This window comes from Lithobates pipiens, unplaced genomic scaffold (genome assembly GCF_037356315.1).
Source record: "Lithobates pipiens isolate NorthernLeopardFrog02 unplaced genomic scaffold, aLitPip1_a1.2 Scaffold_1, whole genome shotgun sequence".
In the NCBI taxonomy this organism is placed as follows: domain Eukaryota; kingdom Metazoa; phylum Chordata; class Amphibia; order Anura; family Ranidae; genus Lithobates; species Lithobates pipiens.
Genome location: NW_027507685.1, coordinates 203709231 through 203728417, shown reverse-complemented (window position 1 = coordinate 203728417; position 19187 = coordinate 203709231). Strand labels below are relative to the sequence as shown.

Sequence of the window (19187 nt, the reverse complement as noted above, 5' to 3'; positions counted from 1 at the left end):
AGTTTGTATTACATTAATCCTGCTGCTGTTCCTGCCATTAAGGTCCTGGAGGCACTTCCTGTTATAGGGTGACCACAATCTGTCCCTCAGGTTTTCTCCTGCATTCTTCATCGCAAGAACATTTGATGGAGACTACAAATTACTATCTCAAAACCCATTACATAGCAATGCTTCACTGTTGTCACAATCAGAAAATCTGTTTTGAGAAATGCCATGCAGATATTGTTGACTCTGTTGAGTACATGCATGGAATGGATGTAAAGAGGCTGCAGGAGGTTTGCTATACTGATACGCAACAAAGTTGAAAATGAGAATTTAACCGCTTCCAGACTACCCGCCGTTGATTGATGATGGCAGAAGGGTTCCCCTGTATGAATCGCTATAGCTGTGCGGCAGCCGCTTTTAGGGGATTAGGGAGCATGTGTATGCGCCCGCCGCGTCACAGAGGAGCCTGTGCCCAGGGGTCGCGATGTCCGCCAGGGCACAGTCAGTCGCTTCTGACAGAGCAGGAAGATGGATGTGTGTCAGGGGAGAGAAGACAGATCGTGTGTTCCTAGAATATAGCAGCACCGATCAGTCTCCTTCCCTAATCAGTCCCATCCCCCCTACAGTTAGAACACACACAGGGAACATGGTCAAGCCCTTGATCGCCCCCTAGTGTTAACCCTTTCCCTATCACTGACATTTATACAGTAATCCAGTGGATATTTAAAGCATTAATCACTGTATAGATGTCAGTGGTCCCAAAATGGTATCAAGTGTCTGATCTGTCCACCGCAATGTCTCAGTCCTGATTAAAAATCACAGATTGTCGCCATTACTAGTAAAAAACAAAACAAACAAAAAAACAAAGCCATAAATCTATCCCCTATTTTGTAGACACAATAACTTTTGTGCAAACCAGTCAATATATGCGTATTGGGTGTGTTTTTTTTTTTTTTGTGTACCAAAAATATGTAGAAGAATACATATCGGCCTAAACTGAGGAAGTAATTTTATTTTATTATTTTTTTGTCTTTTTTATATTTTATTTGGGATATTTATTATAGTAAAAAAAAAATTTATTTTTTTATTTTTTCTTGCCCCCTTAATTTGTTTATAGCGCAAAAAATAAGAACCGTGGAGGTGATCAAGTACCACCAAAAGAAAGCTCTTTTTGTGGGGAAAAAGAGTCATAAATTTTGTTTGAGTACACATCGCATGACCGCAATTGTTCGTTAAAGCGACGCAGTGCCGCATTGCAAACAAATTGCCTGGCAGGAAAGGGGCAACTCATTCTGGGGCTGAAGTGGTTAATTAAAACTGGCAACTGTTTAAAACATTTTAGTTAACTTTATATCTTTCTACAGTGAATTGTCACTTCCCAGCGAACCCCTTGCCCAAAGTGAGCTGGCTGGATTTGTGTCTCTCTCTCTCGATCTCTCGATCTCTCTCTCGATCTCTCTCTCGATCTCTCTCTCGATCTCTCTCTCGATCTCTCTCTCGATCTCTCTCTCTCGATCTCTCTCTCTCGATCTCTCTCTCTCGATCTCTCTCTCTCGATCTCTCTCTCTCGATCTCTCTCTCGATCTCTCTCTCGATCTCTCTCTCGATCTCTCTCTCGATCTCTCTCTCGATCTCTCTCTCGATCTCTCTCTCGATCTCTCTCTCGATCTCTCGATCTCGATCTCTCTCTCGATCTCTCGATCTCGATCTCGATCTCTCTCTCGATCTCTCTCTCGATCTCTCGATCTCGATCTCTCTCTCTCTCGATCTCTCGATCTCGATCTCTCTCGATCTCGATCTCTCTCTCTCTCGATCTCTCTCTCGATCTCGATCTCTCGATCTCGATCTCTCGATCTCGATCTCGATCTCTCTCTCGATCTCGATCTCTCTCTCTCTCGATCTCTCTCTCTCGATCTCTCTCTCTCGATCTCTCTCTCTCTCGATCTCTCTCTCTCTCGATCTCGATCTCTCTCGATCTCTCTCTCTCTCGATCTCTCTCTCTCTCGATCTCGATCTCTCTCTCTCTCTCTCTCGATCTCTCTCTCTCTCGATCTCGATCTCTCTCTCTCGATCTCTCTCTCTCTCTCGATCTCTCTCTCTCGATCTCTCTCTCTCTCTCGATCTCTCTCTCTCGATCTCTCTCTCTCTCGAACTTTTCAGGCTTTAAAGATATAAAATTTTAATTTTTTGTGAAGTGGAACGAAATCTATTGGATTTTTGAAACTTTTTTAAATAATGAAAAGTGGGACGTGCAAAATTATTCGGCCCCCTTGCGTTAATACTTTGTAGAGCCACCTTTTGCTGCGATTACAGCTGCAAGTCGCTTGGGGTATGTCTCTATCAGTTTTGAACATAGAGAGACTGAAATTCTTGCCCATTCTTCCTTGCAAAACAGCTCGAGCTCAGTGAGGTTGGATGGAGAGCGTTTGTGAACAGCAGTTTTCAGCTCTTTCCAAAGATTCTTGATTGGATTCAGGTCTGGACTTTGACTTGGCCATTCTAACACCTGGATACGTTTTATTTGTGAACCATTCCTTTGTAGATTTTGCTGTATGTTTGGGATCATTGTCTTGTTGGAAGATAAATCTCTGTCCCAGTTTCAGGTCTTTTGCAGACTCCAACAGGTTTTCGTCCAGAATGGTCCTGTATTTGTCTGCATCCATCTTCCCCTCAATTTTAACCATCTTCCCTGTCCCTGCTGAAGAAAAGCAGGCCCAAACCATGATGCTGCCACCACCATGTTTGACAGTGGGGATGGTGTGTTGAGGGTGATGAGCTGTGTTGCTTTTACGCCAAACATATCGTTTTTCATTGTGGGCAAAAAGCTTGGGAAATCTTTTTGTATCCAAATCCGGCTTTAAACTTCTCCACAACAGTATTACGGACCTGCCTGGTGTGTTCCTTAGTCTTCATGATGCTCTCTGCGCTTTCAACAGAACCCTGAGACTATCACAGAGCAGGTGCATTTATACAGAGACTTGATTACACACAGGTGGATTCTATTTATCACCATCAGTCATTTAGGACAACATTTGGCCATTCAGAGATCCTCGCTGAACTTCTGGAGTGAGTTTGCTGCACTGAAAGTAAAGGGGCCGAATAATTTTGCACGCACGACTTTTCAGTTTATTTGCTAAAAAAGTTTAAAATATCCAATAGATTTCGTTCCACTTCACAATTGTGTCCCACTTGTTGGTGATTCTTCACAAAAAATAAAAATGTTATATCTTTGTTTGAAGCCTGAAATGTGGCAAAAGGTTGAAAAGTTCAAGGGGGCCGAATACTTTCGCAAGGCACTGTAGATAGATAGATAGAGCCCAGATAGTTTGGAACCACAGGCAGAAAGGTTCTTTTTCCGTAGAGGAGAGGTTCACAGTCAGGAGGGTTGCCTGGCCATCCTGCTCAGGGACCAGCCTGATTGAGGTCCCGGCTGGTGGGCCTATCCAGCCACAACCCCTTTAGGTGCTAAAGAGGGGTGCCACTGAGGATCTGCCTTGGAAGTTTCACCGAGGAGCCTGCCTGCTGGCGCCTGGAGCAGACTTTCCAAGCCTTTGGGGGGGGCGGGGGATGCTGTGTCTACACTGTACCACAGCTATTCGCATGTTCTGAGATTGGCCCTGTCTGTACCATGTGATCACGGTGACCAATCACAGCTAGCTAACTCAATGAATGGCATGAATCAAAGCTAGCTATTGTTTATAATTGTCATGTGATCTGCTGTGTTTGGTCACAAGGATCACATGATACCGGCAATGGACCACTACACCGATCAGTCATTGCCTGTGTCCAGTGGACATCGATCATGACCTAACGCAACGTGTTCCAGAAGGATGTCATGTGATGTCCATCTGGAACGACAAAGGTTTCTTCCAGCGGTCGTCTGACATTAGGGAAGTGGTCACTTACCTGGAACAAGTAGGCACATTCTGAGTTCTGTATTTACTCGCTTTACTTGTTTCATTCTTGTTCTGTGCCAGAGACTTGAGCTAGAGCAGCCTTTCTCAACCTTCTCAACACAGAAGAACCCTTGAAATAGCTTTCGGGTCTCGGGAACCCCTGCTAAAATGACTATATCTACAACTCCTGATACATAAGTGTCGTGGTCAGTGGGAATAATGCTCATTATACATTGGGAAGAATTACCCCCCTTACAGATAGCTAAAAAGACCAATGGTGTCAGTGGGAACTTATCTGAGAGGGAGCATTGCTCTTTGCTCAAGGAACCTCTAGCAACCTCCTGGAGGAACCCTTAGGGTTCCATGTAAACCCAGTTGAGAAACCCTTAGCTAGAGGGTTGACATAACCAGACAGCTAGCAATGTCAGCCTACTTGGTTCCCTACACACACAGTAAGCCTGTGAGGACAGAAATTTTGGATCTATAGCAAGTAGGGATGGAAAAATTTGGCTAAACTTCACTATTTTGGGTGGTGTGTTTTTTTTCTTTCTTTTTTTTCAATGTGCAAATGACCTTTATCTTGCTGGTGGTAACTAAAGCTTCTTAGAACTATTCTGGGTCTGTTCTATTTCAATATTTGTATTAGGATTTTATGGAAAAAGGGTAGCGTGAACAATTCTTACCCAAACATTAGTATTAAAATAGAGCTAATATAGGGTCCCACATCGTAGGTGGGAGCGATATCACTATATTAATGGCAGGCATAGTCAACGAAATAGCATATCATAATATCAACTTCTTTTGACATTTGAACCCCAAAAAAATGTCTGTCACACAAAGATAAATAACCCTATCAGGATAGCCCATGCAGGGGACATGGAAAAACATAATAGGTCAGCATTTACATAACCTGCTGGCCAGCTGGCGTAGGTGACAAATGCTTCCAAGTACTCCATATCACATAGCAAATATGTAAGCCATAGAGATCTAATGTAAAAAGAAAAAAGAGAAGAACGAAAAGAAGGAAAAAAAGGGGGGGGGGCGACTGGAGATGAGGTTAAGTAGCCCAAGAGAGCCCACCTTTTATTCAAAAACACTTTCAAAACTACATGCCACACCAGACAGGATAGCTAATGCATTTCGCAGTTAGAACTAGTGCTTACTCATAGCCAAGTGCAAAACGTGCTAGTTATCCTTTCTGCCATGGCATGTACTTTTGATCGTGTGTGTTTTTGAATAAAAGGCAATGTTTTTTTTTGGAGTGCAGCTGTCCAGATATATATCGTATATATTCCATTCATCGCATTACCCATTACCAAAACCTGTGGCTTCTCAACCATTGAATAGGTTCACTATTGTCTGACCTTCCTGAAGTGGTAATACTCCTTCCTTCTGATTTCTGGCCTTTACTAATCCAGAACTGGCCAACCTTCACACAGGTCCACCAGGTATGAAACATCAAGCCGGGCTAACTACAGCCTCTGAAAACACAAGGAGGCCTGGATACCTGGGTTTGTTCTAATGCCAAAAGTAAACGTTCATTAGCCTCATTCTTTTGCATTTTCTTCACAGAAAGAAAACAAAAAGTACACAAGAGGAAAAGCTACAAAGAACACTACGGGGTCTATATATATAAGGCAGGGAATGTGACTTTTACAAACATTCTCTGGTGGAGAACCATTCGGCTCCACGTGTTTTCAATGGGAGTAACTAATTCTCTACCAGTGAATGTTGTGCTTTTTTTTTTTTTTTTTGTTAAAGTCACATTCTTGATTTATAAATGGACCCCTTTAAAGTGGGGAAAAAAACTAAGTCTATTTATTTAAAAAGATGTTCCCTTCCCCTCCTTCTACCTATCCTTCCTAATCTGTATAAAAAATGTGTGCAGTTGCCTATTTTTAATCTGTTCCAGTCCCCTTATGTGATCCTGCAGCTCAGGAAGTGCTCAGCAATGACTGGAAATTTCAGGATCCAAGACAACACCCATAGACTCCCATAGCCCAGCTCTCCCTCCTCTCCCATGCAGCAGCCACTTACAGACACCGGGGAATTTGAGCTGTGGGATCATGTGACCTGACTGGTTTAACCCACGACAGTAAAATCAGTCTGTATATGCAACATAGCATGCTTGTTATACTCTGTGTAAACTTAAGGGGTTAATCCTCTGCATTGTGTTTAAAAAAAAAAAAAAAAGCTGTTTTTATCCTGTATACACAGATTCTCTCCCCTTCCTGTAATGTCTAGCTTTGGAAAGCCAGCTAACACACAGGCAATAGCCAACCTGCACATGCTAACTTGTTTTTTTTTATGCTGAAGAGAACAGTTTCTTGTTCTCAGATATAGCCAGTTCACATAATATTGAGATCACACATGTGGGCGTGTATACAGGCTGCAGTGAGAAAATCTCCACCTCCCTGAACTCTCAGCAATGGAGAAACTGTGCAGTTTATCAATGACTGGGGTATACAGATCATCCAGAAAGGTATATAGTGGCAATATTTTTTAATGTAAAAAGATTTTTTTAAGCTGGGGGAGGGGGGCGGCAGATGAACTATTTTCATATTACTGGGTTTAGTAACACTTTAATGAAATAAACGGCTGTTACCTAAGTTTACCTCCAAGAAAAAAAAAATGGATGAATACATTTTTTTTTTTTTTTGCCAAATGTTTCTCAAACAGCTTTAAAAGTAAAAAAAATGTCTTCACTTTAGTGAATCCAGGTTTGGTATAGTTGGCCATTGTTAGCTGGCTCAGGATGACTTAAAACGGATCTTCACTGCATCTGAGCACCACAAACCAAAAAACACAATTTAATTAATTTTTATGTAGCACGATCCCCCTTGAGCACTGCTTGGATTTACCTGCTCATCTGCACCGCCATGGCCTTGTGAACATTCCAACCCACCTGACACTCTGGGTTCAGACATCTTTGCACCACCTTAAAATAAGTCAAACAACTCAGTGCAGTTATATTCAATTAACGTTTACTGAAACAATTCAACAAGGGTATTGTTGCACAGAGGAGGCAATAGATCTACTGAGCTTTGGGTAAAAGTCCTAACTCAGCAGAGGAATTCCTCTAAATAACACAAGTCAAGAGAATTTGTAGATAACAGTAGATTATATGTAAAAAAAATACTACTTGAACCTGGCCTGAAAGGATAAGCAAAGGTTAAGAATTTATATGGGCAAACTTCTAAAGGGGAAACCCAGGCCGGCCTATTAACCTTTTAATCCTAATAAGAGATCAGGCTTAATAAAATTGGTCTGAGGGTTCTTTTAAGCAGTAATGACAGCAATGTCCCCGTTGCAGGCCTCATGATCTTCACCGGCTGTCAGAGCTCATTAACTATATCCAATAAGGTGCAGTAACAAGACAATATGATTTCTTGAAATGGAAGAAACTAAAGATGTCTATGTACAGTGTTCAAAAGTCAGTGCAGTAAAGTATTCCCATGGTAAAGCTGTCTGTATACAGTGTCCCAGTGAAGTAATAAGGAAAGGTTTGTGAAGGTGGGCAATTGCCCTCTCGCCCATGACCAGGTTGATTCCATGCCTCTTGGACAGCAGCTCCCTGAGCAACGCTCGTGCAGTGTATACGCTGTGACAATCGCTTGAAGGATGGGTTGGCACACAACTCAGGTGGTGCTGGATGGGTGTCTGACGAACAGCAAGCAATGCTAGGTTCTTCTCATTCGGGTTGGAATGTTGTACCCTGCGTGGTAGGCCGCAACCTCGCTCTCCAGGCACTGAGAGGTCTGTCGCCCATCAGGCCCAGGGGGAAGAGAGTGTGGGGTGGGTCTCTGGCTTTTTATAGCTCCTCTCCGCAATCTCCCTGATGGTAGCAAAGATCCTTGGGATATGTGGTCCGGGTGTATAGTCATGCAGAGGAATTGCCTTTCTGAGAAACTACTAACCCCACAATCCCTTTAGTTTGGCTCACAAATATGACGTCAGTTAGTAATACTGAGCATTAGAGAGACATGCGATGCATAGAAACACCAGAGGATCACTGTGCTTTGCAATTGTAGTCCACATTACTACATTTAATATTAAAAGCAAACACATTCATCCATCCATGTCTCCATGCTTTATTTTGTTGATAAATAATTTTGAAAAACACCCCCTTATTATTTCAGACCGTAGCCATCTTGAATAAAGGCAAATGAGTCCTGCAGCATTTACTTCCTGGAATCCATCTGCCCTTGGCTCAAGCATTCAGGTGTTCCGTCAAATTAGCCGACCCATCAGAATTGGTAACGAATTCCGTCGCTGCCGTCTTGCTACACCCCACACTCCTCCACAGTAAGGATACAGTGAGAAGGGGGCAAATGGACATCTTGTTACATCCACCACAGTTTTGCATTTCACAGTAATTTCTTAACAGTAAATGACGCTTACAAGGTGAAATACAGGATTTAGAAATCGGACACTGTTTAAATGTTGAATTTTAAAAGCAGCTGCAAACCTGCTGATCTCACAGGTTTGCTAATCTGACACAACACCACTGTCTTTATAATTAAACATGTAAACAGTCCAATGGATTTGTAAACAATGTATTCCCCCATATATGCTCTGTTTTACTGTTAAAAATAACTGTGAAATGCGGTACTCCGGTGTATCAAGATATCCGCTTGCCCCCTTCTCGGTGTATCCTTACTGTGGAAAAGTGTGGAGTGTAGCAAGATGACTGCGACGGAATATCACTTCCGTTACCAATTCTGACGGGTCACCTAATCTGACGGAACACTGGCTTAGCTGAGAAAACCCCCTCCCCTCTTCTCCCCTCCTGAAGATTCCTGGGATGTACGATATAATTTGCCTGGCAAGAAACGTTAAACTTTACTTGTTTTAAAAAAAAAAAAAAAAAAAAAAAACATGATATACTTTCCTCTCTATTTTCTAATGCTAGCAGCATAAGGATTAAAAATAATCAATGTTGATTAGAAGAGTGAAGTTTCCCTTTTAACTCCTTGCATGGGAGTTAATTCATTCCAGCATTGAGGAATGCTGATATTGTATGGTAAACTGTATAAAGATGGCTCTTTGTGCAATCTTTAGAGACTTGCTAGCGGAAACTTTAATGTTTTTGCAATAAAAGCCTTCTACTTTTAAAGTAAAAAGTTAAAGCGGGAGTTCTGTTTTTTTTTTGTTTTTTTTTGTTTTGTTTTTTTAGTCAGCAGCTACAAATACTGCAGCTGCTGACTTTTTTTAAAATATGAACACTCACCTGTCCAGCGTGCCCGCGATGTCGGCACCCGAAGCCGATCGGGTGCTGCCGCCGCCATCTTCGGTATGGGAATCAGGAAGTGAAGCCTTGCGTCTTCACTTCCCGATTCCCTAATGCGCAATGTGCGAGTCGCGCTGCGCAATACGGATGGTCCCTGCTGTCTCTGGGACCCTTGTGTTTCCCAGCAGACAGCTGGGAAGGAACAGGAAGTGGTGTAAATACCCGCAGATTCTGTGGCTATCTATGCCCGGAAGTGGGTGCAAATACCTCCCCCCGAAAGGTGCCAATTGTGGCACTGGAGGGGGTGGGGGGTTTCGATGAGCAGAAGTTCCACTTTAGGGAGGAGCTCCACTTTAAGAATGCTAAGGAGAACACCAGGAAAAAGAAGAAAGGCCGTTAGTGGGGCGATCCCTATACTGCAAGCGGTAAATGCTCATTTAGGTCTAAGGTGGTACAAAAGCACTTTTACTTATCTGGTCCTCTGCTCCCACAGGCTCCCATTGTGCTGTAAGACTGGTCCCCAAAGTCTCTTCTTGATTATGCTCCACTGTTTTCAAGTCCACTGACGTTGTCATCACGTTCAATGCAGAGCCTATAGCCCTGGATTGGATGAGGGGACACAGACGGGCAGGGGAGTAGAAGAGATCGCCAGCTGGCAGGGGAATGGAACGTAAATTGCTTTTCCTGGTTCCCTAGTCCTAAGCAAGCACTTACCTCTCATAGTTTGGGTGTAGGGAGAATTTTTTTATTTCCCTGCAGATGATCTTTAAAGTGGTTCCCTTTCCATTATCTGCATTAAGGTAAAAAAAACTTCTACTAGCTGTCTCCCCCCACCCTAAATACTTACTGGAGTCCCATATTGATCCAGTGCTGTGCCCACCTGCAACAGTGCTGGTCCTCTGTCTCCCCTCTCAGAGGCTCAGACCGCTGCTGTTGGCTCCTGCTGCTATCAATCAAATGCTGTGAGGAGGGAGCAGGGGGTGGAGCTGAGCTGCAATGTGTGTGTATGTCAATAGACTCGCAGAGCCCAGCTTGGGGCACAAGCCCACAGATGTGAGGGTGCACCAAAAAGAGGAGAAGCCAAGAGTGCCCGTGGGGGACCCTAGAAAAGGAGATTAGGGGCTTTTGCACATTGCACAGAACAGGTAATTAGAACATGTTTGTTATTTTAAAAATGATATATTTGCCTTTTACAATCACTTTAAGGTATTAGACAAAATGCAGTAACACTGGCACCAGTAATATGTTTCTATAATGTGCATATTGGCCTTTTCCATAAAGCTCAAAGCAGACTTAAATCTCCCTTTCATGTTTGTTTGTTCATGGGTCTCTTTCTTTTGGCAGGGCAGGTTCCTTCATTTATCTTGGAGAAAACCTCTCTTCCCTGTGATGTGGGTGAAGAGGACTCAGTCAGCCAGAACCTCGAAGGGCTTCGCAGGAGACGCAGGCGCAGTATGAGCGGTAGTAAACCACAGTTGACATAAAATAAAAGAATCCCCAGAAAGGCAGTGTCATAATGTGCTAGTATGCATCGCATACTAGCACATTATGAGAGGCTTTCTCCAAAACGAAGCCCTCCAGCTCTGCACTATCACCACTGAGAGGGCTTCCATCTTCCAGCCGTTTAATTTGTGGGTTTGTGGCCTCCGGCCACATGAGTGGCCAGGGGCTCAATGACATCACTCCTGTGCATGCGCACGGGAGGTGTCGTTTACGGCTGGGTCTCTGAAAGTCCGGCACTGTATACTAGACTTTTAGGGCGAATGCGTCGGTAGCCTCACCAGCTGCATGCACTCTGAATAGATATTCACAGTGCCTATAGGTAAGCCTTTTTATAGACTTACCTTTAGGTACAAGTGGTAGAACAGAATTTTATAGTATTGGTGTCTGAATAAAATTAAATCTGAAACTTGCGTTCTGCTTTTGACGTTTTACTCCTTGCACCCTTAGTCCCTTCTTGAGCAAACAGCTGATCCTTCTGTTCTGGGAGAGCTGCCTAAGGATGGCCATTCCCTCCACGCTGCGGAGGCTTCATGCACACTGGGCATTTAGCCCATATGCGTCAAAACCCTTTTTTTTTTGGGATGCCCACGAGGCACAGGTGCTGCATTCAGCCCCACTGCCAGTAGCCTGTCAAAATCTCACAGGCTAAGACACAAGATGTGCACTGCTCAGTTGAGTGTAATGTGCTGCAGTCCCGTGCAGGGGCTCACCATTGTTTGTGTGCAAGGAAAAGGAAGGCATGGCTGCACAATGCCTCTGGACTTGACCCAAAACTCTTTTTCTTCAATCAAATGCTTAATAATAACATACCTTATTATCATTAAACACTTGACTGTGTGAAATGTGTCAACAGCTCATTTGTCCTGTTACTCAATATTCTGACATTTGAGAAATTTTGAGTTTTGGATCAAGTCCAGTGGCAGTATGCGGCCATGCCTTCCTTTTCCCTTTAAAACCTCACAAGCTGAAATACACAGTGCACCTAATGGTACTGATTTTTAGAGCTGTATGCATTCAGGCACATATGCCTGGAATGTAGGAAATCTGGGCATGTGTCCCTAAACTCCTAGGGCCCTTGTGACGGAACCATCCTACACTCCGCTTGAGTGCTTCTGTCAGTATACCGCTGCCTCCAGTCTGAACATAGAGATCAGATATTATAGCTGCTAATTGCAACCAAGAACTAGACGTGACTCGTTTGGCTGCAAAACTGGAACTTTTATTGAACAAACGCGCACAGAATATATACCCCACAGGACGACATCCCCCCCCCCCCCCGCCCTATCATATTACCCTAACAATACAAGCTGCACACAGGAATATAATTAATACAACCAACATATACTATAAACATTACATTAATTGGCCACCTGGATAACTCAGAGGTCTCTTTCCAGGTAAGATGTTCTGGCATCAAGCTCACAAAGTGCAATACACCTTAATACAAGTATTAAAAAAAATCCGTACAGTAGTTTGCTAGCTGACAATAGGTGTGTTAATTAGCCCAATTAACACTACAAACTGTGATCTCACCCCACCTCACACTGGTAGACAACAGGAGACCCAGGGCTTTCCAGATCTCATTAACCAGCTTTCTTTTTACATACATCTGTCCGCTGAGTTCTAAGCTGGCAGAGGACCGACCATCATAGCCACCCTGATGATGTCCTTTTGCATTGAATAACAGAACATCATCTTAAATGCTTGTAGCTCCCTCAAATGCCAGGACCCATAGTCGATGGCAAGAGGCTAGCATTCAGTCCCCTCCAGAAGCCTGTCACTGGGCACTGTGTCAAGCCACAACCAGCTGCCGCTAAAATATATACAGTATTGGTGAAAATTTAGGTAAGACCTTGTCTTCAGCTATCTCTATTTTTATGCACACATTTGTCATATGATATCTAACAAAAGGAACTTGCATGTCAGACTAGCGATTCTGCTCTCCAAACACAAATTCTCCCTAAAAGACATTTCAACCCCATGTAGGACCTCATCTACAGAAGTACAGCTAATACTCATTCCATTCCTCAAGTCTGCACTTCCTGGGTTCTTTTATCTGTGCTGTTAAAAAGAATGGTGTTTGCAGTGTCTGAAGGACATGTAGCTGTAGCAGGTCTTAACCTATGGCTCCTGCTTGGGAATAGCGATTGCTTTGAATCTGCCTCAGCATATTTAAATGCATGAGCATTAAATCTGCTTTACTCATATGTATAAGGCCTAAATGTGAACATGAAGGATGACCATGATGGACATGCTGTTGTAAAGCCTGTTTCTTGCAAGTTTCCATCTGCCTCAAGGTCTGGGGAGCTGAGATGTGTCTGGAATTTTTTTTTCGGTGTCACATATCTGTCTTGGATGGATTAGCCTGTGGACAGGTGCAGTCTACTCTCTCCTCTGCAGGGGTTGCTATTCAGAGGCACTGCAGCTGGAGAGGAAGTCAAAAGTAATATGGCTTTTCTATAGTTTCCTGGGTCACCTGAAAAGTGATCCAATTGGATGCTTTCACTCCATGTAACTCAAGCAGCCATCTTCGGTCAGGCAGAGCCTATTTAAGGCCCTAGCTCCCAGGCCTGGCGTGCATTTTGTGAGAAGACAAAGTAGGGAAAGGAACTCTGTTGGGGACAGTACTAGTGTTGGGGAAAGGTTCCTGATGAGAAGGGAAAGCTTAGGGTTGCATTTTTTTTTTTTTTTTTGCACACTTTCCTGATTTGGCACAAGACGGGTCGCATTCTGTCTCTTCTCACCAGACTGTCAATCCGGCTGGAATCTGCTTCTTTCACGTTGATGGAAACTGTGAGTGCGCTCTGTTGGATAGCTGTCCTACCGGGTTTGTTGTAAACTGTTACTGCATTATTTTAATACAAGTCTTCAGTTGCACCTGCCTGTTTGAGTTATTGCCTTTGCACCACCCCTACAAGACATTTAAATGTCCTGACTGGCTCCTGAACAAGTAGCAATAGACCTCGCTGTCCTTTGGAGTGACTTGGCTACCCAAGTAATATTTTTTTTCCCAAGTGTAATTCTGAACTCTGCTGAATACCTTGTTGATACCAGTATATTTTCTGCCACCTTTACTTGATCAAGTCGCAATGATTCAAAATGATGATTTTCAATTTGTTCTAAAAAATGTTTTTTTTTTAGGAATGGTCAATGACGCTTTAAACAAACTGAAGTCTGGTCTAGGTCCTTCAAGCCTTGGTACAGATCGAGCATTGGGTAAGAGAATGATTTGTAATTTTAACTGAGTCGTCTTGACCTCCAAGATTTAGCTGCTGACCAGCTTCTGAATTTGTTAGATGAAATAGAATTGCCACAGAGGAGCAAAACCAAGCGGAAAGCATCTGAGGATTCTGGTTGTGGAGAACTTTGTACACCCAAGAAACGGTAACGGCAATTTTTTCTAGTTTCTGCTCCATGTTGCCGAGAGTTTCACAAGAAAAGAGAAACCTGAACATGTTTATTGTTTTAGCAAATCTATAATTGCCGAGGATCATCTAAACGATGAAGAAGTTAAAGAACCAAGCCCATCCCAGTCTCCATTGCCAGGTAGTTAACAGAAAGTTTAACGGTACTGGTCTCTAGCTGTCATTTTTTTAATTCTTGTGACTTGCTTTTCAGATGATGCAGGAGGTGGAGAAGAGGTGTTTTCTGACTTCTTGGTGTGTCCTGGCAACTTTTTGGACCTCAATTCAGAATCCCCCGCTGTTCCATCAACTCCCGATTCCTCCTCTCGTGGACAGAAAGGCAGAAATAAGCGAAGAAACAGCAAGCGCATAAAAAGGTAATGCTAGATGGAGGTTTAAATCTCATGGCTAGACTTTGCAGGATATTTTTGACCATGCTACTGTTATAAGTATTGGAAAATCATGATCTGTTGATTATATGCTGCTGTGTTTAACTATGGCAGTAATTACCTCTGTTTTCTTAAGAGATATGTTTTAGTTAAGGACTCTTCTAGGTAAGTGTTTTCCTTACTATTCTCTACCAAGCCTTTAAAGCATTAGCTATGGTGTGAATAAAGGGTACACAGTGAATATTTTGCATTTAAACCGTCTATCCTGGAAATTCTTCTTATGCCTAAATCTCTTCCACTCTAAGCCCACTGCAGCCTTGCCCACACATGCACACTGAGGCAAAAGGGAGGTTGCATAACCCAGAATCATGTGAAATGTGCAGTTTCACTTAGGAAAACTTTTGACAAGCCTGATGACTCTAGTCCAGTGGTCCCAACCTTTCGGACCTCGCGGACCACTAAACTCACAATTTTGAATCCTGCATACCACTAACTTGAATTTTACATACCTTGTACACACAAAGCTCTCTGCCCCCCTCTCCCTGGATCATACTGCTGCCTTATACACACAATGTTCTGGCTCTCTGACCCCCCCGCCCCACACTCTGCACCCTACTGCTGCCTTAAACAGATTCATCATTGGATCTTCCTTCCTTATCCAGCCATGTGCTCAAGCTCTATGCTCCATCCCACAGTCTATTAGTGCTGCCATTGAAGCCCCCCCCCCTCCCCCACTCTCTCCTCTATTCCCGGTGCATCCCTCTGAGTTTACAGGTGCCAGAACTACGGTGGAGGCATCAGGTATCAATGCGTGATGACCGTATTGCCTGTCTTTACTAGAATACTCTTGCCTTTGCCCATTGCCTGCAGTTGCTCCTGTTTTCTCCATCCTTTTCTCACAATAGGCAGACAGGCCAGCTCTCAATTTCTCCTGCTCAACTGGACAGAAAGGAGAAGGTTCGCAATTCACTGAGACTCTTTTATCGGGCACGAGCAACCAAACCACCACAGCCGGTGAGCTTATGCTATGGTTTGTTTGGGACCTTTATTGTTTCCACTACCTTCTGTCATCTGTAATTAGAACTTTTCCTTTTTTGTTTGGTGTGTAAACTCATGCTAAAGACATAAGATAGGAGATTGTTGTATAGGGATACGCCGATTGGAATTTAGGTTAGATTATAGGAAAGGGATTCCATTTTAAAGCTAGCTCTCTGAGGGTTGACCATGAACCATCGTCAATCTCAAATTCACTGATGTGCAGGAAGGAAAGTGCCAATGGGGGAGATTTACTAAAACTTGGGCACGCAGAATCTGATGCAGCTGTGCATAGTGACCAATCGGCTTCTAGGTTTTATTGTGAAAGTTTAATTGAACAAGCTGACCTTAGAAGCTGATTGGTTACTATGCACAGCTACATCAGATTCTGTGTGCACCAGTTTTTGTAAATCTCCCCCAATGTGTGGGGTTCAAAGAGTCCCCTACTTTTTAGGGCTTGGATGAAACCTCTTGCAGGATGGAAACAAACTGGACACGTTTGTGCATATTGGTCTTGAAGGAAGTTTCAGTAGCACATAATAAAATATCTTGATACAAATATTCCTTACTACATCATCAGTGGCTTCTCCACTTCCATTTCTTATTCAGACTACAGAATGTAAAACTCTGGAGCAGACTGGATGGAATTTGATGAAAAAGATGGTTGCAGACGCTCTGGATGGACCTTTCTTCAATGGGAGAGATTTTCGAGTGGGTCTAAAAACTTCAAGCAGTGGTAGGTTACCCAGAGTTTTCATTTGAATAATTTTAAAATATAGGGATCCCTAATTTTAACCTGTGGAAAACATTCCAATTTATGCTAGCAATGTAACTGACTCAATTCTTTTTACCAACTGATGAACAATATATAGGGATTTACAGTCTATCACCATTTGTGGTTAAATCCCATCATGTCAATCACAGCGATTCCCCCAGGCATGGTATAAATGAACCTGTGGCCAGGCTCTAAACAATTATGTATTTACATATTCTTAGTAAAAATGTAATGAGCTTTAAAGCCCTCAGTAACGTCAGGATCTGCAGGTACTGTGGAGCCATTCATCCTTTAACCACTAAAGTGCTTAATTATGCCTGCTCCTGCCTCCCAGCAGTGATTCAGCAGCCTCTTAGCCTTCTATTCTCCAATGTAAACCTAGAACAACTGCTGTGGGAAAGGGAAATCTGCTGAGAAAAGGACTTGGAAAGCTTCAGTGCTTCTGCTATAAACTGAGGATGAATGGATCAATTGCTCCTCCATGCTTATAGCTACTGAAGTCAGTTGTTAATGTAGCACTACTCCCATAGGAGCCTCAGGAATTATTTGTCCAGGTCTTTCTAACTTCAGCCCCGCACACAACAGGCTCATTCACTTCTTCTCAAAACACCAGACTAGGGGATGTTTTTATTTTTGGATAACTTTGATAGGGATGAGCGAAGTGGTGGTATACTAAGAACTGTGTACAACTGAGGACTTAATCTTCCTTTTAGCTAGATCTAGTAAAGCAAAGTTTCTTTAACAAGTAAAGTATTTAGACAGAGCTCTTCAGGACACCAGCCAGTGTCCCCTTTAACAGACCCGCAGCAGACTATAACTAGGCAGCAGAGGTGTAGCTAGAGCACAAGGTCTCCAAGATCCAGCAATGTCAGTATTCCAGAGGCTCAAGGACAGATGGGTGCCTCCTTCCAATCTTCCAAGCAATGCCCTCCAGTGCTCCCGGACAGATCTCTAGCAGACCACCGCTCCCCTTGTTTAGCTTCATTCATTTAGCTGCATTCTTCCCTCTGGTTGCCCACCTGAGGCCTCTACATGGCAGCCTGTGCTGAGAGGGCAGCGTGCCCCTTTCAAGCTGGACTCCTCCACTCTGGGACAAGACCCAGAGCTCTGTGTGCTCTAAGAACAAATAGTCCCCCAACCCACCTTCAGAGCCTGCCTCTCTGGGATAGGCCAAGGCTGTATGAATATTCATACTGCTATCTGCATACCTCCACACCTATCATCCAGAAACTTCTCAAGCTGCCACAATACAGCAGCAGAGCACACAGATCAGGCCTAACTAAACAATTGCAGCTCACTACAGTAAGCCAAACTATGCTTTTACCTAGACCTTCACTACAGCCACACTGCCTACAGTTTAGCAACTAAATTTACCTATCAAAAACAAACACTATCAGTTGCCGAACTATCTTAGTACCTACCTAGGATGGTGCTAAATCAAGAATATGTTAATATTTGAATGTCTATTGCCTGGCCACAGGTTCTCTTGAAAACCCATTATATACTAGATGATACACTCACTCTCTCACCCTCTCGTCTTTTTACCAAGTTTGTTTTCAAGTGAAAAAGAAAAACCTTTTTTGTGGTTAAAGGGATGTTAATTGAGAGGTGTGACAATTTTGTTTGACATAAAAATTGACAAGGAATGTGTCTATATTTTTAAAGGAGTTGTAAAGGCAGAAGATATTTATCTTTTATGCATTAAGATAAAAAACCTTCTGTGTGTAGCAGCACCCACCTAATTAGCTACCTGAGCCCCTTCTCTCTCCAGCGATGTCTACGATCCCCTCAGCCATCCAGGACACTCTTCCCGATTGGCTGAGACAGAGCTTGTGCGCCATTGTCTCCTGCAGCTGTCAATTAAAGTCGGTCAGCCAATAAGGGAAGAGAGGGGCCAGGCAAGGTCAGGGGGTTCCATGTCTGAATGGATACACGGAACTCCGACACGGCTTGGGTGCCCCTGTAGCAAGCTGCTGGCCGAGGGACACTCAAAGGAGGGAGGGGCTAGGAGCAGCAAAGAGGGACCAGAAAAGAGGAGGATCAGAGCTGCTCTGTGCAAAACTAGCTGCACAGAGGAGGTAAGTATAACATGTTTTTTATTTTTTTATTTTTAAATAACAAACCTTTACAATCTCTTTAACGTGTAAAACACGCTTTCCTTTTCAGTTTTAGGCTTCATTTAACAGAAATCCATTTTTTCATGCATTTTGCAGAAACTCAGTACATTTAACATGGGTTCCTATGGGACACAGTCACATCTAAGCTTTTTTTCAGCTGCTGAGTTTTTGTAGTGTATTTTCAGCACGTTTTTGACGTGTTTTGCTTTTAATCTGCCCAACAACAAATTGGCCAAATGAAAAGAAAAAAAAGCATACAAATGGGGAAAGCACAGCAAAAAAAGCACTGCAGAAACATTCAAAAGCAACATGCATAGATGTGAATGGAACCTAATGCCGCAGACTAGATCCGATGGACTTAACGAATGGACTTGGCCACACACAAACGCTCTAAGTCCGTTCGAAAGTCCTTTTAGATTTGGACGTGATGACGTAAGACGGGACTAAAAAAGGAAGTTCAATAGCCAGTAGCCAATATCTTCCCTTGCGTCGTATTTTGTGCGTCGGACCAGCATACAGACTAACGGTTTTCCCGATAGGAATTGAGTCTGCCGGACAGATTTGAAACGTGTTCTATTTCTAGGTCCATCAGATTTTTTTTTTTTAAATGAAAAACTATTGGATTAGCCCACACACGATCAGATTGTCCGGACTGATTCTGTCTGACCTAGTCTGCCAGAAAGTCCAGTCGTGTGTACGCAGCATAAGGCTTAAAGGGGTTGTAAAGGTAAATGTTTTTCCACCTTAATGCATTCTATGCATTAAGGTAAAAAAAAATCTCACACTGCCGGCACCCCCAGTATCCCCGTTTTACTTACCTGACCCCTCGAAAGTCCCGCATTCGCCCCCGCCG

At 43.2% G+C, this 19187-nt stretch overlaps 1 protein-coding gene across 1 annotated transcript in view; it reads left to right on the top strand.

Moving 5' to 3' along the window:
* LOC143982171 (rho GTPase-activating protein 11A-like) overlaps positions 1–19187 on the top strand; it is a 90273-nt gene that overhangs the window by 57768 nt on the left and 13318 nt on the right. The window contains exons 6-12 of the mRNA XM_077480660.1: positions 10456–10572; positions 13756–13830; positions 13911–13998; positions 14084–14160; positions 14233–14395; positions 15313–15421; positions 16052–16178. Coding sequence (XP_077336786.1) covers positions 10456–10572; positions 13756–13830; positions 13911–13998; positions 14084–14160; positions 14233–14395; positions 15313–15421; positions 16052–16178 — 756 coding nt within the window. The remainder of the gene's footprint in view (positions 1–10455; positions 10573–13755; positions 13831–13910; positions 13999–14083; positions 14161–14232; positions 14396–15312; positions 15422–16051; positions 16179–19187) is intronic.